The 22,075-nt window shown below is 48.3% G+C and overlaps 2 protein-coding genes across 3 annotated transcripts in view; both read right to left on the bottom strand.

The window, feature by feature from the left end:
- Positions 1–204: 204 nt before the first annotated feature.
- SELPLG (selectin P ligand) lies at positions 205–9,055 on the bottom strand. Its single transcript, XM_034791571.1, is given in 4 exon segments — positions 205–1,093; positions 1,095–1,202; positions 1,205–1,929; positions 8,832–9,055. Coding segments are annotated over 4 exon segments (1,137 nt in total). The 5' UTR covers positions 8,875–9,055; the 3' UTR covers positions 205–832.
- A 9,323-nt stretch (positions 9,056–18,378) lies between these two features.
- CORO1C (coronin 1C) overlaps positions 18,379–22,075 on the bottom strand; it is a 75,919-nt gene continuing 72,222 nt past the window's right edge. For both annotated transcript variants that reach the window (XM_034790580.1, XM_034790581.1), the window contains exon 11: positions 18,379–21,230. In XM_034790580.1, the coding sequence (XP_034646471.1) occupies positions 21,111–21,230 (120 nt within the window). In that variant the 3' untranslated portion in view covers positions 18,379–21,110. The remainder of the gene's footprint in view (positions 21,231–22,075) is intronic.

Genomic DNA, 22,075 nt, shown 5'->3' with positions numbered 1-22,075 from the left:
CCAGTCCCCTCCGGGTGGTGGCATGTGAGCCCAGGGCCATGACCCCCTGAAGAGGTGTCAGTGGTGTGACCACCCAGACTTTCCCAGATTGCTGAATGGGAGGTGGGTCCCTGTACAGAAGGGTTGAGAGCCACTGTCTTAAAGGGCCCAGGCCATGCCAGAAGGTGTTCACAGAAGAGACTTAACCACAGACAGGTACACAGAGATTTTTGTGTTATTCATTTGAACAAGGAACATTACATTGAGATTCCTTCACCCATTTAAGTGCAAAATAGTAACATGCCCCTTGTACATTAGTATAAATTAAAGCAGAGTTCCCCGTTGTAACACTGTCTGGACCAGTTCCTCAGCTGGGGTAACTCCATCGGCTTCCCAGGAGTTGTCTGATTCACGCCAGCTAAGGATCTGGCCCTGGCGAATAGCATCAAAAGCAGCAGGCACGTCAAGGTCAAGAGGGCAGAACAGCAGTTTCAAAATCCCCAAGCCAGGTGGAAAAACCAACCAGGGTCACCAGGACCCCCATTCCATATGCTCAGCAGTGTCTGCTCCTGGCAAATGCTCTTCGCTGAAGGCTTTCTCCTGCCAGATGCCAAGTGCCTTTTGGGGTTGAGGTTGCTCAGGGGCTCTCAGGGCTGGGCCCTGTCGTGGCTAAATATAGTACGTCCCGTACTCACGCAACACAGACGGAGGCAACCTTAAGCCTAGTTAGATGGCCACCTAGGACACTGCACCCAAGAGCTGTCAGGATGGATAGGGTCACTCCAGTGCCAGGAGGGGGCTGGATGGCCCAGGAAATGAGAATCGGAGAACCCCTGGGCAGGTGGCGAGGTGTCTAATGGTCCGGCAAGAAGCTGCTGACAGTCAGGTTGTCTCCTTCAGTCTCCGAGCTGTTGTCCGTGGGCATCTTCATCCTCTTTACCTTGCTGGGCTTCTCCCCATTGGCCACCGGCTCGCTGTCGGGCAGCAGGGCTGAGATACACACCATCTCAGTGTTGTTGTGCCGGCGCACCCGGCAGACGCGCTTCTGGCGCCACAGTAGGGTGGCGAGGACGGCGGTGCAGATGATGAAGGTGGCCGCCACAAGAGCTAGGATGAAGATGGCCAGCAAACACTTCCCCACCAGGGTATTTGTGTGAACGGGCAGCTCCTGCAAGGGGACTTGCGCTGCGACAGAGCCACCCACTGTGGGCCTCGTGTGAGGAGAATGGGTCTTTCCCACCTTGGAGAGGCCAGGCCTCCAACTGGCCAACTCCTTCACAAGCAGGACTCCGTCAGAGGACTCCGTCCGAGATTCAGGTGGCGAAGTAGCTGAGCTCTCCCCCAGCCCCTTCACTCCCATTGACCTGACAGAGGAGACATGTTCCATACTCTCTGTGCTGCTCACGAGGATTTCTTCTATTCTAGCGACTGCCGCTTCTGAGGAGACGTTGCTGCTGCCCTGAGTTGGGGCTGCCTTGGCTGAGGTATCAAGATGGCTGCCCGCTGTAACTTTGGCCACTTCCGTGGAGACGTTGTCAGAGCTGTTCGCAGACAATGGCTCCGCTGAAGCGGTAGTATCATCATATTGGTTTTCTTGGGACGTACTGTCGTCTTCCAGTTCAGGAGCTGGAGAGGACTCGGCTTCGTCCACGGGAGTCGTGGAGAATGTGTTGTGGTGGCTGGTGGTGTTAGTGGTCTCTTCAGCAGAATGATTGGAAGACTTCACCTCAGCTTCCCTCTTCTCACGGATAGACATGGGGAAGTCAGCGCTCCCAGCCCCTGCTGTGTCCCACACCCACTGGCCCCGCTGAGAGCCCTCAGCCGCAGGAAGCCCACCTCGAACTCTATCATCTTGGCCACTGAGCTGGATGGCTGGCAGCTTGTAAGCAGAGGCCTGGAGCAGGCTCGAAAACAACAGCAGCAGAGAGGCCCGGATTGGAGCCATTTGACCTAGGAGGAGAAAACAAAGAGAGTAAATGAACGGTACAAAAGAAAAAGCTGAGGAGGTAACTGCAGGCGTCAGAGAAGTTGATAAAACATCCGAGTAGAGATGAGCTCAAAATGCAAAATTAGGTCCCAACATTTGTGAGGATTCAGCTGTGCATTTCCATTCTCTGTCTCACCAACGCTAACTGGGTCTGTCCAATGGCAACACTGCAGGCTGGAAGTGTCACTACATCAGAAGGCACTCGCTGCCTCTTCTCCCCCACCTCGCACCTTCACAGCCTAATAACCCCTTTGTTGCTTCCAGCATGTGCAAGTTGTTAGAAGGAGGAGGAGAATTACATGGCACTTAGGAACCGCAACCCTGGACGAAGACCCCCCTGCGCTAGGTGCTGTCCAGATAAAAAAAGACACCCGTCTCCGCCCCAGGGAGCGTAAACTCTCAGGGCGGGGGAGACAACAAACAGTGTTTGGCTGCAGAATGGAGTCTCAGCCCATGGGCTCCAGAAAGCCGTCCGTGTCACTCCTGGGGTACCAGGTGGCATGGAGAACTGCTCCAGGCAGCTCCGCAGGAGGCGTGTTTGCTACCAATGACTATTTCACATGACAGAGTGGGATCGAGACCTCTCCCTAAGCTAGAGCTACCAGAGAGCTGTTAGCAAACAGTTAAGTCTGTCTGACTGCCGCCCCAGCATGCCACCTGGAGACCGCCGCCTTCAGCCTCCTAACAAGCGTGGGCCTTCAGTTTGCAGGTATATGCAGAAGGTAGCCAGGGTATGTTAACCATGTGCCAGTCTCTGTAGGGCTCCTCCCTCCCTCCAACTATACTATGGAGCAGTGGTTCTCAAACTTATTTGAGTGTGCCCCCTTTCTTTGTGTCTGTGGTAGTTTATGCCTCCGCCTCGAGTGCCCGGCCAGCAGCCACCACTCTCCAGCCACAGAGCGGAGAAGCAGCACCTGCCAGCTGGGCACCCAGCTCTGTAAGGGTGGCGTGGTATGGCATTGCCATCCTTACTTCTGCGCTGCTGCTGACAGCGGCACTGCCTTCAGAGCTGGGCGCCCGGCCAGCAGCTGCCGCTCTTCAGCCACCCAGCTTTCACGGGTGTAAGAGCATGAATGTGCGCAGTCAGTCTTTTCCCCCCCTAAGGCTTCCCATGCCCTGCCAGAATACGTTCTGCGCCCCCCAGTTGGAGTCCCTCTGCTATAGAGAATGGGCTTCTCCATCGGGGAGCCATGCCAGAGAGAACACTGCCTAGTTGTCTGATGGGTAGCAAATGAAACTGACCCAAACCCCAAAGACTCTGGCTGCTGATGGAAACACGTTACACTTGCATTTTAAATGAATGGCTTGTATCATCCGCCACTCCATGAGGGGCCCCCTCCTTGGTGAGGTTTTGCCTCATTAGCAGCTGGGAAATAAAAACCTTAATGCTCCCTCCCGTCCCCCCCCCCCCCCCAACGGCTTTCAAAAATCTGGGATATTTTACCCTCAGGGAAAACCGATGAGGGTTAAGCGGGACTCTTACACCAGCTACCTGTGCCCTGTCATGGGTCACTTGCATGACTTCTGCTGCTGCTCAGAGCTGGAGGCGGGGAGGCAAAGCTTCTCTATTTGATAGACCGTAGGAGCCCAGTCGACAAGGATCGGGGCCCCCATGGTACTAGGTGTTCTATGCATTACGAAGAGATGGGCCTTGCCTCACAGAGCTTCCTGGCTGCCACGTGACCCACAAAAATCAGGGGAGAGGAGTGGGGCGCTCAAGGGAGCAGTGCTGCAACCACAATCAGCCTTCCTCCTTCTGCACAGCCATTGCCAAGTGCCCTGGGGATTTGGCAGAGGACAGTGGAATGACCCCATGGGGTCCTACGGGGAGCTCGTGTCCTGCAAACTTCTTCAGAACTCCTCCCGATTTCAATTCCATGCCCCCCACTGGCTCTGTGGGGTGGGTGCGTTGTCCCCTCCCCGCAGCACTGACCCATGGCGTTGCCTCTTTGCTCTTACACCCATGCAAGAGTCTCTCGGATTCGTGCCATTTATAGTGTTGTGGATGGCGGCTCTCAGGCATGGAGGGATTTGCTCCCATGTCAGCTACCCGTGCACCTGCACTGCTCCAAGCCGCTAGCAGAGGAAACCACTACACTATCAGCTACAATTGGCTCCAGTGCCACAAACCCGGTTTCAAAACAGGAATCAGCTCCACCCCTGGAAACTGCAGATAAACGCAATGCGCTGACCTGGGTTTGCATGCGTCCTGTTTTGCAGCATCCCTCTTCCTCCCCCCTCCGCCCCATAAGAGTTTTATGACATGTGGAGGGGTGCACAGATTTCATTGCACCATTCTATGGAGTGAATCTTCCCCCCACACACACACCCCTCCTCTCGCTGCTGCGGGGTTGCTTTCAGGACCCAATTATGAGCGTTCTGGTACCAGTGCAACTAACTGGGGAGCAGTCACTAGGCCAAACCCCCTGTACAGACAAAGCTTAAGTCAAGTGCTGTGGAAAGAGAGTTAATGGAAAACCGGGGGAGAGGGAGGGGGAAGGGTTCTCTAGCATGTCTAGTGAGATCATTGCCTTTGGAGGCCAAATAATTGGATTATTTTGAGTCCAAATGGCTGTTATTCCTGAGTGGTTTTAAATGTCCCTTTCAGATGTCATTAATTTAATTTACAGGCTAATTACCTTACAAGGATTTCCTTCCCAGAGAGAGAAGGTAGCTCTGACGGAGAGCAGCTAACATCTCTGCTGGGGAGCCGGAGAAAGTTTGCAAGAAAATGCACTTTAAGGAAGTAGAATCTCAAACCAGCTCAAAAAATAACTATGTAAAAGCTCTGGAGTCCTGTTAACTCACGAGTAGAAGTGTTAAAAGGGCTAGATGTAACAATTGCCTGCACTGTTGTAGCACTGGCATTCCAGGTAGCTCCCGAAGCACTCAAACTGCATTATTATATATATATATAAAAAACCTCACGTCACCACTGAAATGCAGCCTCCTCTGGGGCAGAACACAGTGATTTTGTAAAAGAAGCACTGCAGCATTTTGCGGGAAATGACGACGCTCACATCCAAGTGACATTATAGGGGGATTGAGGTTAACAGGCTGTAATTACCCAAGGAGGAATTTGGTCTGGACCGCAGGTTACTACTGTAGTCTTATGAAAAGTGCCCTTTTGAAGCACCCCAATTGTCAGGTCACTTTACACCTCAACAGAAAGATGGCTCTTTCAGCAGCCCCTGCCACCATGCACAGTTCACTGTCATCTCATGCAGAAAACGCTCTCCCACCGACTGATCCTCCAGCCTGGGCCGGCGCAACCCACTAGGCGACCTAGGCAGTCGCCTAGGGCACTGCGATCTGGGGGGCGGCGACCACGGTAGTATTTCCACGGCGGGACCTTCCACCGCCTCTGTGGGGGGGCGGCAGAAAAGCTCGTGGCGCTCCTGCCTCCAGCACCCTAAGCCCTCCTGCAGATGACACCCGTCTCATTCTCCTGCTTTAGGGGCGGTTTGTTTGTTCCTGATCCTCAGCAACAATTTGACTTGCAATATTCAAGCAAAGCCCCAACGGCGAGTTCACACGCTGTCCGTCGCCCTGGAAGGCTGTGGGCAGAGAGGGAAGCCATGCGCCACTGCCTTCCAGAGGACTGTGTGATTTGGGGGACATTTCTAGAGGGACTGAGCAAGACAGCGGCCCAGCAAGGAGCCTGGGTGTGTGTTTGGGTCTCTAGAGCAGCTCCCCTCAGAGGTAGAGAGAAAATGTTTTCAGGATGGGCAGGAAGATGAGCAAACCACAAAGACAATCTTTATACAACAGCAAACACGCCCAGAGCCAGGTTTCAGATGTAAACAGCAGCTAGGCTAGGGTGAAGGAGGAAACCATCAGCTCTGCCTTGGAACCAAGGCTCAGTACTCCACCCACTTTGGGTTGGGGCGTCCCCGCTTGACACACACCTGACCCCGGTTTTGAGCGCTCCACCATGGGTTTGGTACCCAGGAGCAGATCTCAGCAGCAAGGAGCCTGGTCTATTTGTGCTGCTGGGAGCTACCACTGGGAACTTCTGCTGGAGAGTCTCTAGGGCAAACAAGAGTCCAGGACCAAGACGGGGTGCATTGCACTAGGGTTCCACATAGTGTGACAGGACAGAGGTCTCCAGGCTGATCCCTCTCTCTCTCCTTCACACCAGGGGCAATCAGGAGTAACTCCTGGCGTTACCCAGCATGACCCAGGCCTGTTGTCAGAGAGGTTATTCTCACACCAGAACAGGCAGCCAAATGCCGGCAGGTGAAAGGTTTGCAACACGATGGATAAAATCCATGCTTTTTAAAATAAAATAATCAGAGAAGCTTTTTATTTATTTAAAATGTCCTTTTATTAAATATTTTTTTCTTTTTAAAACTAAACCCATTTAAATTAAATTTGAAATTATGAAAACCTGTATTAAGGCCGAAATTGACTATAATCTATTAAAATAATGTAAATTAAATAAATAATAATCAAGCAGTACATGTTTGCTGCCGAAGTTTTAAAGAAAGTCAAACTCTTGAACTGGTGGATGTCACCAACTAAGCACCTGGCACCAGAGTTCGTTGAAGTGCTAAAAGCAGCTTTTGACAACAGTAATCTCTTCTGCAGGTTCAGAGAGAATACTTCCTTCATTTCAGTTTACTCAGTTCAATGACCAGTTCATTTGAAGTTGAGAAACTGATTGGGAGTTGAAAGAGCAAAAAAGCTTGTTTTCTGCTTCCAATCTATGAATAAAAATGAAGCATGAGAGGATAAGATCTACTAGTTCTAAAATCTTGAAGGGAGTGGTGACCAGAAATAATTAGTTCAATTTATTAACTACAGATAATAGTTCCTTTGTTTAATAAATCATTTAGTTTTAAGTGCAAAAATGTTTGAGAAATGTACTTTTCTTATGTATCAAGCACATTTAATGTAGTTTTATTTAAAAACAATTTTTAAAATGCTGGTTTTGTGCATTTTTAATTTAATTACAACTTCTCTACAAATGCAGCTTGACACAAACCCCAAGTAAAAAAATTAATCACCTCGTAAATAAGAAATGCATCATTCAGCATTTTCTTACCATCAAAAATGTAAAAATTAAGAATCTAAATAAATGTACAATAAGCTACCTAATTGCTTAAGTGATATAGGGATAGTGTCTCCTCCTGCTTAGCAAAAAGTAGTAACAAATTATACCAATCAGTAAGAATCAGAAAAAGGTTACTACAGCACAAATTCAAAACCGGACTAAGGCCCCTGGCTACACTCTAAACTTCAAAGCGCTGCCGCGGGAGTGCTCCCGCAACAATGCTTTGAAGTGTGAGTGTGGTCGCGCGCCAGCGCTGCGAGAGAGCTCTCCCAGCACTGCAGGTACTCCACCTCCCCGAGGGGATTAGCTTACAGCGCTGGGAGCCGTTGGAGCACTGTCTACACTGGCACTTTACAGCGCTGTAACTTGCTGCGCTCGGGGTGTGTTTTTTCACACCCCTGAGCGAGAACGTTGCAGCGCTGTAAAGCACCAGTGTAGCCCTGGCCTAAAATTGATCACTTAAATCAAGCTTTCCTACTTGCTGCTTTAAACTGTGATTAGCACAGGTGAGTTAAATCACTAATTTAATCCCCCCCTCGTTTGCAAGCTGTTTTGGGGGCACAGTGAAGAGCTGAGGAACAATTACTTCCCTAAAATTTAAGGCCAGGGGGTTTCTTTGGCAGAGATGGTTCAACTAAAAATGAAAGGCCTTGACTTCCCAGCTAATGGGAAGTGTGGGCCCTGGATTAGCAAGGGAAGGACTCACGTGTCCTCCCGTCTTGTGGGGGGCGGGGGGGAGAAGGAGGGGGATAATGTGAATGCAGCATGAGCAGCTAAGAGATTGACTTCTCTGGGCGTGGCCTCCCCTCTCTGTTCCTTGTTCAGTCTCCCTTACTGGAATGCTGCTCAGCAGCCTTCCAGAGAACTTCCACATTCACAGTGGGTCTGAATTTAGGCCAAACAAATCCACCGACCCTTACAGAGATGTACCTTCCGGGGGTCTTCCAACAGAGCTCTTACACAGGGCGAAGACATTATTACAAAGCCAGCAAGAATTCAATCACCAGGATGTCACCCATGTCTGAGGCCAAAAGATAATAAATCTCGGCCTGTGACTCTGCCTTTCTGGTCCCTTGTCACAGCAGAACGGCTCCACCACCACAGCTGGACTCAGGAAGCTCTCAGGTAGCCACGGAGCCCGGGTAACATGGGCACTGCTTTGAAATCCATTACCCGTCACATCTGCACAGAGGCTAATGTACAAGGGAAACGGCTCCAGAGCCTTCCAGGTAGCATTCTATCAATCATCAAGATCCCTGTCTAGAAAGGCAGTGCTCTCCAATGGTCAAGGTGCCCGACTGGGTCCTACCTCAGCTCTGCCCCGATTTGCTTTGTGACCTTATCCAGGTTAATCCATATACTTAACACCGGTAAGCCTTTGCACCCCATGTGCCTCAGTTTCCCCATCTCTAAAGGCGGGGAGAACCGCACTTACCTAGTTCAGCAAAGCACACACACATGCACAGCGGAGCCCTACCCCGATGCTAGCTACTCAATGACATCAGGTCAGAAAGAGATTTTTGCCTTCCTCTACAGCCATGAAACCCCATTGCATGGAAATCAGCCTAGGTCTAGGGTAAGTCTTAGGTTTGGCATTTGAAATAAACCTGAGCCTATCGTCCTACTAGAGCCACAGATCTGCCTTGTGCCTCGCTGAATGCATCTCCCGCAAGGAGCTGCTGGCTGAGTGGCTCCAGGCACCGCAGCTGTTAAGGAAGATCACTCGGTGCGCTCTTAACATGCCCCCGGCTGACTGAGCTCCAAGCCCACCCACCCAGCGCCGCCTTCCCCACCCCGATAGCTGCTTACCCTGGCTTAAAGAGGGCTGGCAGTGAAGGATGGGCGCAGGCATCACTCGCAGAGACCCAATGCAGCATGTGCCGGGGAGAAATGCTTAACGCTGCCTCATCTCTGCAAAACACGGAAAGAAGAAGTGGCCCTTTCCAAGCCCGACTGGTTTTCTACGCTGCCTGCGATAATTCAGGAAGCCTCCCTGCCAGCGTACGAGCAAGAGACAAAGGCGGAAGAGAAGTTGTGGTTTGGAGAGAACGCGTGACGCTGCTCCCAGAAAGAGTGCGTCATAGCCGAAAAGGAGAATCGCCACCAGGCCCCCAGACCGGCTTTTAAGGGACGCGTCACTAGCTGGGGAGCCAGCAAGTCAGAGGGCATTTCAGATGAACGCTGGGCTTAGCAGCCTGATAAACCTTACCAAGATCAATGGCAGAGCAGGAGAAGATGGAAACCCTGCAGCTGAGCCCTGATTCAATGGCCCAGGAGAGTCAGAATTCAAGGGGGTTAACGTGTTACAAAGTCAGCTGCGAGGCCGCTCCAACTGGGCAACACCTTGGCCTAGGGTGACCAGATGTCCTGATTTTATAGAGACAGTCCCGATTTTTGGGTTTTTTTCTTATATGGGCTCCTATTACCCCCCCACCCCATCCCGATTTTTCACACCTGTTGTCTGGTCACCCTACGGCCTCTCCCATGCCCATGGCAGACGGAGGCAGCGTCTCACTCCTCCTAGTCTGCACAGTAAGTACGTTGCTGGCACCAGACCATCCCTACACGCTATGTACAGCCCGGCCTGTGGGTGTGCTCTTAGTTTCTTGCCATTTACTGGTACTTGCAGCATTCCCTGGGCTTCGAATGGGGGCCAGTTTTCAGTGGCCGTTGAAATGCGGCAGGTAAATCTTTGCTGTTAAGGGCTCTCTGAGTCGGCCTGGTTGGATTCATGGCAGCGAAGGGAACCCGGCTTTGAAAAGCAGAAGGGGAAAACAATCAACCCAATTCTGTGTTTTCCAACTCCCGCTCAGGGCCCTCAGCAGAGTCAGTCTCCGGGCTCCCAACAAGAACAGCTGGCCAGCAGCAGGCTACCTGAGTGACTGCACCACCTGACAGGTCAGGCAGGCTGGCTCTTAGCCCAGCAGCTCCTCTCTGGGTGAGCAGCATGCCTGCAGCAGCACTTGGCCTTGTTCCTGCTTCTGGCTGCTCCGGTCCCTGCTCCTCGGCTCGACCTATGACCAATGACTGCGGTTACCCTCTAGCTGTAGCATTTGGCTTCTGTCCCTCTGGCACTGACCCTCGTTCCTGGACTCCGCCCGCTTTAACCACTAGGCCAGACCACCTACAGCCCAGTCGGTAACACTCCCAAACCTTCCAAACGGAGATTGTGTGTAACACCCGACATGCACAGCACATGTGGGGCTGGGGAGGGCTCGTCAGCCCTCCTGTGGGATGGTCTACCGGTGTGGAGTGCAATCACTGCGCAGCTTATGCTGACAAAGCCTTTATATCCCCACCTCCCCTCCATTTCGTACCTGCACAAGGTCCGTGAGACTAGAGAATAATTTGAAGGGCTAGAGCTTGAGCCAACGCATGTGTGCGGGGCGCAGAGAGAGGGCTGTGAAATACAGACATGTCCGTGCTCAGAGTTAGGGGGTCAGTTGACGCCTTCCTCTAACGTGAAGCCAGCGTCTCTCTGCAGCACTCCACTGGGGGCAGGGAATTTGCCCATTGTCAAGAGGAGGAAAATGACTTGTTTTGGTCTCCCTGTTGCTGTAGCGGGATCTCGGCAGCTGTCTGGAACAGCAGGAGCTGGTAAGGACACAGAAGGTGCCATCCCTCCCCACTCTACACCCACCTCCCTCATTTGGCCCTGACTTCACACCTCTGAGGCTGGACCAGCAGCACCATCCCCAAGCTGAATGAGGAACTGAAACCAGGGCGTGTTTGGAAAGTGCTTCAGCACCAGTGAATACAACAATGCAGCACCAGGCTCCCTCTGTGCACCCCCCGCTCAGTCACTGCCGCACAAACCGAGGATTTCCCAGGGCTCGGGGGAAGGCTGAGGCCAGGGATGAGCTAGAGTTAAAGCCTGTTGCTGAGATTGGACAATAGTGCGGCTGAGGCTGGAACTGGGCGGGGCTCTGCCACAGTGTGTGACCTTTGGCAAGTCCCTTTCCCCTCTTTCGTCACCATCTGTAACCTGAGGCTATTATTGCATTTCCCAACACAGGGATCGTGTGTACACTGCACCTAGCACAATGGGGCCCTTCAAGTGTTGCTCAGTAGAAAAAAGGGGAAAGGAGACAGTCCTGGAGAGCAGCTAGGAAAACGCTGCATTTACCTGGTGGGTGGAACCTAGATTGCGCAATTGGTAACATTCACCCTCAGCAGCTGGAACTTGCAGGAAACGAGGAAGCTGGGGAATTGGGAATCTTAATAGGTTTGAAAGTGAGGCCAAAAATGGTGTCAGTAGCTGGGTGCATGGAATTCCCTCCATGGGGTAGGGCAGCAGATAGCACTGCATTTAGAAGGATGGGCCTGTTCGGAGGGGTCTCTCTTTTTAGAATATCTAAAAAAATGGTTTCCATACTGATCACACGTCCGGCATGTACCACCTCACTGGCGTTGGAAGGGGCAGATCTATACACATCAGAAAAAGGAGATCTTCTGAAGCTCACTTCCTGTACTGAGCATCCCACATTGCCCTTAGGTGACCAGATGTCCCTCTTTTATAGGGACAGTCCTGATTTTCAGGGCTTTTACATAGGCACCTATTACCTCCCACCCCAATTTTTCACACTTACTGTCTAATCACTCTAGTTACCCTCTTGGGAAAACTGGAGGGTTGGATTGGTGTTATTGGTATTTTGAGGTTGTTGGGGTTTTATTTTATTGGGGGGGGGGGGATATGCACCATAAAAAACTGGCATGGCTAACACAGCTACTTTAATGAGGGGGGAAATCAGATCTGCTTGGGTGTTGCCTTTCTCACATCCGAGGCAAACCTAGTGGAGAGATAAGCAGCAGTTTATTAGTTGGGAGAGGCTCTCTAGTTTTGACTGCTCTAAACAGCCTATTTAACCACATCACAACAGCAGAAGCAAACAGCAAGTTGGCAAGAAAAAGATGAGGGAAGGTCACAGCTGGTTGCCATGCCAATCCAGAAACAAATCCACCTTTGGGTACATTTCCAATGCAATACACTAAGCAGGCAGGGAGAATTTAGCTCCTGCTGGAACTTTAAGAAGTGCCCATACATCACTTCCCAAAATTATGTTTGGGTCAAATCAAGAAGTTTCACATTTAATCAAAGCTTTGCATGTCGGACAAAACCCGAAAGGCTAAGGCACAAAATGAGTTACAGCTAGCAGGGAACATAAAAGGCAATTAGTAGAGGTTCTTTAAATACATTAGGAGCAAGAGAAAGACCATGGAGAAGGTAGGTCTTCTACTTCCAAGGGAAGGAGAGCTAATAACTGACGACATCAAGAAGGCGGAGGTACTTAATGCACATTTTGCTTCAGTCTTCTCTCTAAAGGTTAATGGTGACCAGATACTCAACAGTGGGGTCCCCCAGGGTCTGAGTCTGGCACTATTCAATAGTTTCATTAATGACTTGGCTAATGGAATAAAGCACATGCTCATAAAATTTGCAGATGACACCAAGCTGGGAAGGGTTGCAAACACTTTGAAGGGCAGAATTAGAATTCAAAAATGACCTTGACAAATCAGAGAATTGGTCTGAAATCAATAAGATGAAATTTAATGAAGACAAGTGCAAAGTACTTCACTTAGGAAAGAAACATCAAATGCACAACTACAAAATAGGGACTACCTGGGTAGGTGGTGGTACTGCTGAAAAGGATCTGGGAGTTATAGCGGATCACAAATGAGAGGCAGCACTGTGATGCAGTTGTAAAAAAGGCTAACGTCATTCTGGGGTGCATTAACAGGAGTGTTGTATGTAAGACATGCAACTGTCTTGCTCTGCCCTCACCTCACCTGGAGCATTGTGTCCAATTCTGGGCACCACACTTTAGGAAAGATGTGGACAAACTGGAGAGAGTCCAGAGGAGAGCAACAAAAATGATCAAAGGTTTAGAAAACCTGCCCTATGAGAAAAGGTTAAAAAACTGGGCATGTTTAAGTCTTAAGAAAAGTAGACTGAGGGGGGATCTAAGAATAATCTTCAATTAGGTGATGGGCTCTGACGATAGGACAAGAAGTGATGGACTTAATCTGCAACAAGGGAGATTTAGGTTAGATATTAGGAAACACTTTCTAACTATAAGGCTAGCTAAGCTCTGGAACAGGCATCCAGGGGAGCTTGTGGAATCGCCGTCACTGGAAGGTTTAAGAACAGGCTGGACAAAAACACCTGTCAGGACTGGTCTAGGTTTCCGTGGTCTTGCCTCAGCACGAGGGCTGGACATGACTTCGAGGTCACGTCCAGCCCGACATTTCCATGGCAGCAGTTCTTCCCGAGCGGCCTTTGCATGCACCGACTTCCTTACGACAACACTTGTCGCCCCCCCCCCCCGACTAGCTCAGCACCCTTTGCCAGCATTCTCACTCAGCGCTTCAGCGATGGAGGCGCCACCCCCATCTTACAAAGGCTGGCACTAACACACGGACACCAAGTGCCCCATGGCTGTAGCACAGCCTGAAACAGAACCCAGGAGTCCAGCCCCCTAGCTTCACCCAGCAGACCACAGCAGGACACAGCTGTGAAGGGATTTCCCATTAGTTTCTGAATTCCTTCTACCTACCCAGGATTTACTTAGCGTGAAATGTAAGCCCTCCAGATACGGCGCAGCTGTGCAGAGGCCAAGCTCCCGGGGGACAGCTGCCACAGTGAAAGAGGACCTGCATCTGCTTTAGAGAATTTGGGGTTTGGCACAAACGAGGAGGAAGTGTCCAGAGTTAACAAGGCTCCATACTGTCCCTGGTGCATCATTCTCCAACCCGGGAGGGACCCAGGCCTTTACGAGTCAGCAGCGCTGACAGTTGCAACACAAGGCTGGCTCAGGGTATCCGAGGGAAGGAAGTGTGCAGTTGTGAAATGCTTTGCTGCAACTTACTGTAAAGTCTAGTCCTTGGAGAACAAAGCCAGCAGTGAGTGCCAGTGTGTTTGCTAAATGGCAGCTGCTATCCTGAAAACGTACAATTGGCTCCCTGCTGTAGACTTTTCCTTTAAGTTGAGATTTTCATAGCCGACACTGGGACCTAGCCCCACAACTTCCAACCCCAGCCTTGAACTTTGACAGTGTCAGGTTTCTCTTCTCCCTGTGGTAAATTTCAAACAGATTTAAATTGGGAAATAGGTAGTAGACAGCACATCACGTCCTAGCTCTACACAACAAAAACGAGCGTGGGCTGATTCTGTTCTCCTTTCCCCTCACACTCACTGTTCTGCCGACCTTGGGGCCACCACCCGTGGAAGGCCTCACCAACCCAGCTCAGCCAGCAGTACGACAGTGGAGACTGTGTAAATGGAAAAACACCGTGCAGCTCACTTCAATTAAAGGGACCTTGTTGGGCCATTCACATCCAAAATGAGCTCGGCTTTCCCTCCCAACCTCTTCTCTCAGGAGACTCCTGGACAAGAAGGGGAGGAAATGGGGGGGAAAATCCCACTGGGGTGGATCCTCCCACTCATCCCTGGAATGTTTTATGTTTACAACTGTATCGATATGAGTAAAACTGATCATGTAATTTACCAGGCCAGTCGCACCTGTGAGGTTCAGGGTCCATCTTTCCATCACAGCAGCCATCTACCTAGGTCTCTGTACCGTGCCCATCACCACCGAATTTGAGCAGCTCCCTTGGGGTAAGTGCTCCACCATGACATGCAAACCCACACATGAAACAACACAGATCCACAGGAATGCTTCTGGTATCTATGGAAACAGTTTCCCAGAGATACATACTTCCAAAATAGGTTTTTGCCACAAGTGGATTTTGCTCAGTGGCGATGAATATTTGGAGGGGAACAACTGAGGCATGGCACCTTGACAGGGCCAGTGGGTGGGAAGAGCTACGCCCATTGGCATAGATTCTGGTCCTGTTAAAGGGGAGCAGTTTCCTCCATCTTCTGGCACAGTAAGTCTAAGAATTAGGGCTGTCAAGCGATTAAAAAAATTGTGATTAATCACAATGTTAAACAATATAGAATACAATTTATTTAAATATTTTTGGGTGTTTTCTACATTTTCAAATATATTGCTTTTAATTACAACACAGAATACAAAGTGCACAGTGCTCACTTTATATTTGATTACCAGTATTTGCACTGTAAAAAAAGATAGTATTTTTCAATATACCTCACACAAGTACTGTAGTGAAATCTCTATCTTGAAAGTTGAACTTACAAATGTAGAATTATGTACAAAAAATAAACTGCATTCAAAAATAAAACAATGTAAAATTTTAGAACCTGCATGTCCACTCAGTCTTACTTTTTGTTCAGCCAATTGCTCAAACAAGTTGGTTTACGTTTGCAGATAATGCTGCCCCCACTTCTTGTTTACAATGTCACCTGAAAGTGAGAACAGGTGTTGCAAGATAGTTCTGTGCCAGATGCGCTAAAGATTCATATGTCCCTTCATGCTTCAACCACCATTCCAGGGGACATGTGTCCATGCTCATGACGGGTTCTGCTCAATAACAATTCAAAGCAGTGCGGACCAACGCATGTTCATTTTCATCATCTGAGTCAGATGCCACCAGCAGAAGATTAATTTTCTTTTTTGGTGGCTTGGGTTCTGTAGTTTCCGCATCGAAGTGTTGCTCTTTTAAGACTTTTGAAAGCATGCTCCACATCTCACGTCTCTGATTTTGGAAGGCATTTCAGATTCTTAAACTTTGGGTTGAGTGTTGTAGCTACCTTTAGAAATCTCACATTGGTACCTTCTTTGTGTTTTGGCAGATCTGCAGTGAAAGTGTTCTTAAAATGAACAACATGCACTGGGTCATCATTCAAGACTGCTATATCATGAAAGATGTGGCAGAATGCAGGTAAAACAGAGGAGGGGACATACAATTTTCCCCCAAGGAGTTCAGTCACAAATTTAATTAACACTTTTTTTAACAAGTGTCATTAGCATGGAAGTATGTCCTCTGGAATGGTGGCTGAAGCATGAAGGGGCATACAAATGTTTAGCATATCTGGCATATAAATACCTTGCAATGCTAGCTACAAAAGTCCCATGCAAACTTCTTTTCTCACTTTCTGGTGACATTGTAAATAAGAAGAGGGCAGCATTATCTCCCATAAATATAAACTAACTTGTTTGTCTTAGCGATTGGCTGAACAAGAAGTAGGACTGAATGGATGTGTAGGCTCTGAAGTTTTACATTGTTTTGTTCTAGAGTGTAGTTCTGTAACAAATAAAAATCTACATTTGTAAGTTGCACTTTCAAAACAAAGATTGCACTACAGTACTTGTAGGAGGTGAATTAAAAAATACTATTTCTTTTATCATTTTTACAGTGCAAATATTTGTAATAAAAAATATACACTTTGATTTCAATTACAACACAGAATACAATATATATATGAACATGAAGAAAAACATCCAAAACATTTAATAAATTTCAGTTGATAACGGTGCAATTAAAACTGATTAATCCCAATTAATGTTTTAAAATCACGATTACTTTGAGTTAATGGCGTGAGCTCACGATGATTAATTGACAGCCCTACTAAGAATCACGCTCTCAGGCATCTGTTGAGCTCTGCAGAGTGGTGTGGAGAAAGACAGGACAGCAGCATGCAGAGTCAGGTTGGATTCCATCCCCTCGCTCAACCCGGCTTCTCAGCTCAGTCAGGAAACTGCCACATGGGAAAGTTGAAATTTGCAGCTGAACTTTGGGGAAGCCACCAGCTTGGCTGGAGTGAAATTGGCTGGTGAGAGTGGGGAGAAGCTGGGCCCACTGGTAGGGTGACCAGATGTCCCGATTTTATAGGGACAGTCCCGATTTTTGGGTCTTTTTCTTATATAGGCTCCTATTACTCCCCACCCCGTCTCGATTTTTCACACTTGCTGTCTGGTCACCCTACCCACTGGCACAAATGGAGAAACTTTGCCTTGGATCAAACTTAGACTAGACACCAAAGTCTCAGCTGGCACAGGGTGGAGCATGGAGACTGGCCGAGGCTTCACCCAGCACAGCTGGCTGAATGCTTCTCACAGCCAGCTGCAGCAGCCTGTGTGGGAGGTAGGGGTACCTCACTGGGGGAGGGCAAAAGGAGCTGAGGGTCACCTGACAATGTATGACTGCCATGTGGCTGGATAACCCAAATCCATATATTTGTAAAGCTTGTAAAACCCAGTCTTAACCTGTAGAATTACAGAATCTACCACCTTTGATTTGTCTCCACCCGGTCCAGGTTTGTAAGGGACTATTGAGACGTTAGAACACGGTTTGTTCTAAACAGCCTCTTGCCCCAATCCTCCAGGCTGGGCAGCTTCTCAACAGCCTCAGATTGTAAAGACGGCCCCTCCAGCAAATCACACAGTGGAGTGGCCAGGCTCTGCAGCCGGTCTGCCCTAGCCATCACACTGCAGTCTGCAGGCAGACACGTGCTAAGCCAAGTCAGGCACAAAGAAATTGAAGGAAGGCAGACTCCATGGGGAAGACATTACATGTCTCTTCTCATCCCCCGAGTAACTACCAGCAAGGAGCGCCACATCTATTTTAAACTTTCCTTTGATAAAGTATCTGAAAGGTGCTGGGGTAGTGGCCGCCCTAGAGAACATGACGCTCTGCCTACACAACGTGCACAGTATAAGAATTCCTATGTGGCTCTACCATTGTGTGTACTCTGCATTCCGGAGAGCCACCATTACAAGGGCTGTATGCCATCATGGGGTGGCAGGATGTGTGGTGTACACACTTATTTTCTGCTAGGAACTGGATTGAGAAACAAGCCATTTCACAAAAGCCTTTAAGCAGCTGAGGGACGGATACAATTTTCAGTCACTGCTGATGTGGCTTGGATTCAAATTAGCAAGCTGGAGGCGAACAGCTCCAGGCTCCATTACCCACTCTTCAGCCACCTACCCACAGAAAGATACTGGAGGACAAAGCTCCTTTCGAGAAGTGTCAATTCTGCAACGCTGGACGTGGACTAGAAACGAAAGGCCTTAGCGGCCTACTTGAAAAAAGGGAATGTTTGAAGTAAGTGAAAATACAAAAAAAAGTTTGCGAGTTCTGGGCTTGTTTCCAAGAATGTCAAACTAAAGAAAGGACATGATTCTCCGATAAATGGCTGCAGGTAGTATTTTCAAATGTGCTAAGCCTCATTGCAAGTCAATAGGACTTCGATTAAGTGCTTATGTCACTTCTGAAGATGGGACTCGGGCACATTTTTGAAAGTTTCACCCTGTCTAGTTTGTGTCTAGATGGTTGTATCCTATGCTAATCTACACAAATCTTAACCCCTGGCAAGAAATTAAACATTGGCTGCTACCTACCTGCTCAGGCCGCGGACACTCGTTCTAATGTAACTGAGCAGCACAGAACGCCACAGGAACAAGGTGTCAAAGAACAACAACAGACAATGGAACTTTGTAATCAAGGATTTTATCTTTGAAAATGGAAGCAAATATTTGGACAGGATACTACGGACGCTCTATAAGAGCGCATCTCTCCAATGCTTTGCTGGTTCTCTTCTGGGATATCACGGCTAAAAAAAGCTTCAGGCACTGACTCCGTTTGAGCCTGGCTAGGCATCATCAGTTCATTTAAATAAAATACAAGCTATAAACTAAAAAACCAAGGAGGACTTTCCCCGCCCCCTTCTCTTTAAACCATCACTCTACCTTATAACAGTGTTGGTTGGGCAGTTAAATCTGGCATTTCAGAAACTTCATTCCCTCTGATTAGAAAAACAAAGACCCCCCAGCACACACATACAAATTAACAAGGAGATCACTACCCAGGGGAGAACTGGGTTTTGTCTGCCAAAATCCACCCCACCCCATCAGCCATTGATCGCAGTACAAAAAACACCAAACATTCAATGAATTGTCTAGGCTGCAAACTCAATTTTCAACGCACAACGCCAAGAACATTGGCTCACTGCCTTAAATAACCCAGAGCTGGTTTTATGAAGCTTTCATCCTGTGACACTGTACACGTTTTCTGTCCTCTCTCATCAACTCTTACGTTTCACCTGCTAAAAGTTCACTTAACTGTCCCAATGGTACGGCTTCACCTTAGGTCAGAACCACTCACACCTTCCAGAACAAGAGACTCCATCATAAGTTTTGAACATGCAAATACAAGAAAATGGAGAACTTGAGACATTCTAGCTAAACTACTGGAAGAGAAATTCAGCGCTCACTCCTTTGCCCAGATGAAGGAATGCGAACCTGCCCAATGCAAAGGCAGCCTCTCGTCTGGCACTTCCTCAGTTAATTGGGAAAGCAGTCCCCGTATGTGTGTCTGACAGGCATATGCACATGCATATATATATATATATATTAAGCTGTAGTGAGGCCCTTCAGGGATCAAACCTCAGGTGGAAAAGGGTATTTTAGGCTTATCAGCTGGTTCACTGCTCTGGCCCACAGACAGGTTTTAACTGCATTTGTGGTTGATCTGCCTCTTCCCCGGTGCCAAGGCAAGTTGTCCTGGCCTGGGTGGCGCTCAACACGTATCACAGCAAACTGTGCCGACTACCAGAGGTCTAGCACCCTCTGCCCCAACAGGTGCTGAAGCGCTCACCCCTGCAGGTAAATCCTTTGCAAGCCCGATCAGGGCCCACCAAACGCCGCTCCCTCTCATGACGCAGACCCTCATGGTAAGCAGAAATTCACTGGGCTGAGGCAGTCACTGGACACTCGTAGCCCCACACCCAAGTCAGGATGTTGGCTTTGGATTAACATGCACTTAATCGAATCTTTCACCTGAGGATCTCAAAGGTTTCTGAGACCAGGGCAGAAAAGCTAGGACTGCAATGGGACTGGAGATAAAGGTCACTTATATTTCAGGAAATCTTGTGTTCCCACCAGCTATAGTAAAATCCCATCCCAGGGGTTACCAGGAGAGAGTGACAGAGGGAGAACAGGTATTGGAAGGGTTTTGATTTTGGAGACCTGTCATTGGAATGTTACCCAACTACTTCTAATGCTGTTCCGAAAGCCATATTGGGGCTGGAACTCCTCAGCATCAAAAATGGGGGCAGAAATTAGTTTAAGCTCACAAATTTAAGAGCTTCTTTATGAGCAAAGGAGCCTGGTCTTGCAGCATTTAATGCAGACACACAAATTTACAGCTAGGCAAAGGATTGGAATAGACATAATGGAAAACTTGGCTACGTGCTCACATCCTGCTGGCTTGCAAATCAGAATTCTGGCATTCGTCTTAGCTATTTCGCTGCGCACCCTTCCACCTTATGTTAGCTGATAAACAGAATGAACATTTGCAATGTAAAAAATATTTGGCCTTTAAAAAACAAAATGCCCATTCTGACAATGTTAGGATAATCCAAGCACAGAGTGTTGGAAGAGGACAGCATGGCTCCAGGACAAGGGGTCAGTCTCTCGAATGTAGAAAGGGAAAAAAGAGTTATGGGTGACATGAGTCACTTCACTCACAACCAAGTTTTTTAAGCTACGTGCTGATGGTGACTGGGACACTGTTAAAAAGGCAGTAAAGTCAACTCACATGGGTTTATGGGAGGGGCTCTAGAACTGCCTTGTCCACACTGCAAATGGAACTGATCAGATTGTTCAAAGATGAAGATTTATACAAAACAGCTTCATTTTGTTCTCTACACAGTATAAACACACACATGCACAGCCACACCCCAATCTCTACACACTCACACACACAGTGGTGTCCCTTTAGATTTAAAAAACAAATACTGCAAAATGCCAAATAGGAAAAATAAAAGGCTACTTCTTTTTTTTGGGCAACTTTAAAAAGAATGGTTAAGAACAATGTGGCGTTGGTCCCTAATTCTATAAAAGGATAATTGGGCACAACACTGAAAGTCAGAATAGTTTGTTTTCAAAAATTCATAACATCTGGAAACAAATTGTAAAAGTAGCACTTATTCTTTTGACTTAATTTTGACCAAGTCACGTAACACATTAAAACATCAGAAAAATTGTTCACTAAAAAGCTTGGCTTTTAATCATCGGCTTTCGCTGAAGTTAATTTAGGAGAATAATAAAGTTCTTATTGGAATGCTGCACGCTGCTGCTTGACGAACTTCTGAAATGGAATGTCTTCTTGAACGGCAGTGCCTCCCCAGCCTTGCTCCAGCTCAAAGTTCTGCTCTCTTTGCTCTCAAACCGTCATCTTCGCCATCTGCTGTTCTAACTTGGAAATGCGCTCGTCTTGATTGGAGATTGTGTCTTTTATAGATTTAAGCTCTTTCAAAATCTCATCCAATTTGGCTTCGTTTTGCTGGAACCAAACAAAAAACAAAACCAGAATTCATTAAAAATTGGCCGGAAGGAGCAATTCTGCATATTGACGTTTGAGGTTTCTAAAGCAAACGTGCTCCAGCACAAAGGGATTTCAAAGGGGGATTCTTACAGATAAACCAGCTGGGAATCATGTGCTCTTGAGTGCTAACATGAAGCTTCTGACACAGGGTAACATGCTAATGGCACAGCAACCAGCAGCATTTCTAATGGAGTTAGGGCAAATGTAAAGGGTACACTGGGCCAGGGTTTGCTTTTTAATGGAGTTTATATTCCCCTTTATTCAATGGCCTGATACACTGAATCTGCTCTTGTAACCAACACTATTGGGGCACCTGTCAGCCAATATAGCCAGACCACAGGGCGTTTCACACCCGCCTTCTCAGCAGTCCACTCGGTCAGGGTTATTCTGTCTGATTTGCTGCGTTTGGTTTTAGACACATGATGGGCTCATGAATTAGGATTCAAAGTTCCTCTGTTAACCAGAGGAATTACAAACGAAAGTCAGATTCCTGTGGGAACAAGTTCCCAGGGTGGGAGCAGGATTTTTAGGGTCACAAACCATTTTAAACTCTACCACTGCCTAGCAGCACAAAACCATTCCTCCCAGTGCAGCTCTGTGGGGGAACTGGGCTGAGGGAATGTAAATCCCCCACGTACGTGTGTGGCCAGATCACCAGGCCTAACACACATTTGTGCAAAAGGTTCACAGGGCACTTCAATAGCTACAAGTGATCTTAGACTTACCTCTTGTCCGGAAAACCACCTACCCTAATAGCCCCTGGGCCCTAAGTCCATGCTAGTTAGCTAGCTAGGCTGTTACTG

This window comes from Trachemys scripta, chromosome 15 (genome assembly GCF_013100865.1).
Source record: "Trachemys scripta elegans isolate TJP31775 chromosome 15, CAS_Tse_1.0, whole genome shotgun sequence".
In the NCBI taxonomy this organism is placed as follows: Eukaryota; Metazoa; Chordata; order Testudines; family Emydidae; genus Trachemys; species Trachemys scripta.
This window is presented reverse-complemented; position numbering and strand designations above follow the sequence as displayed.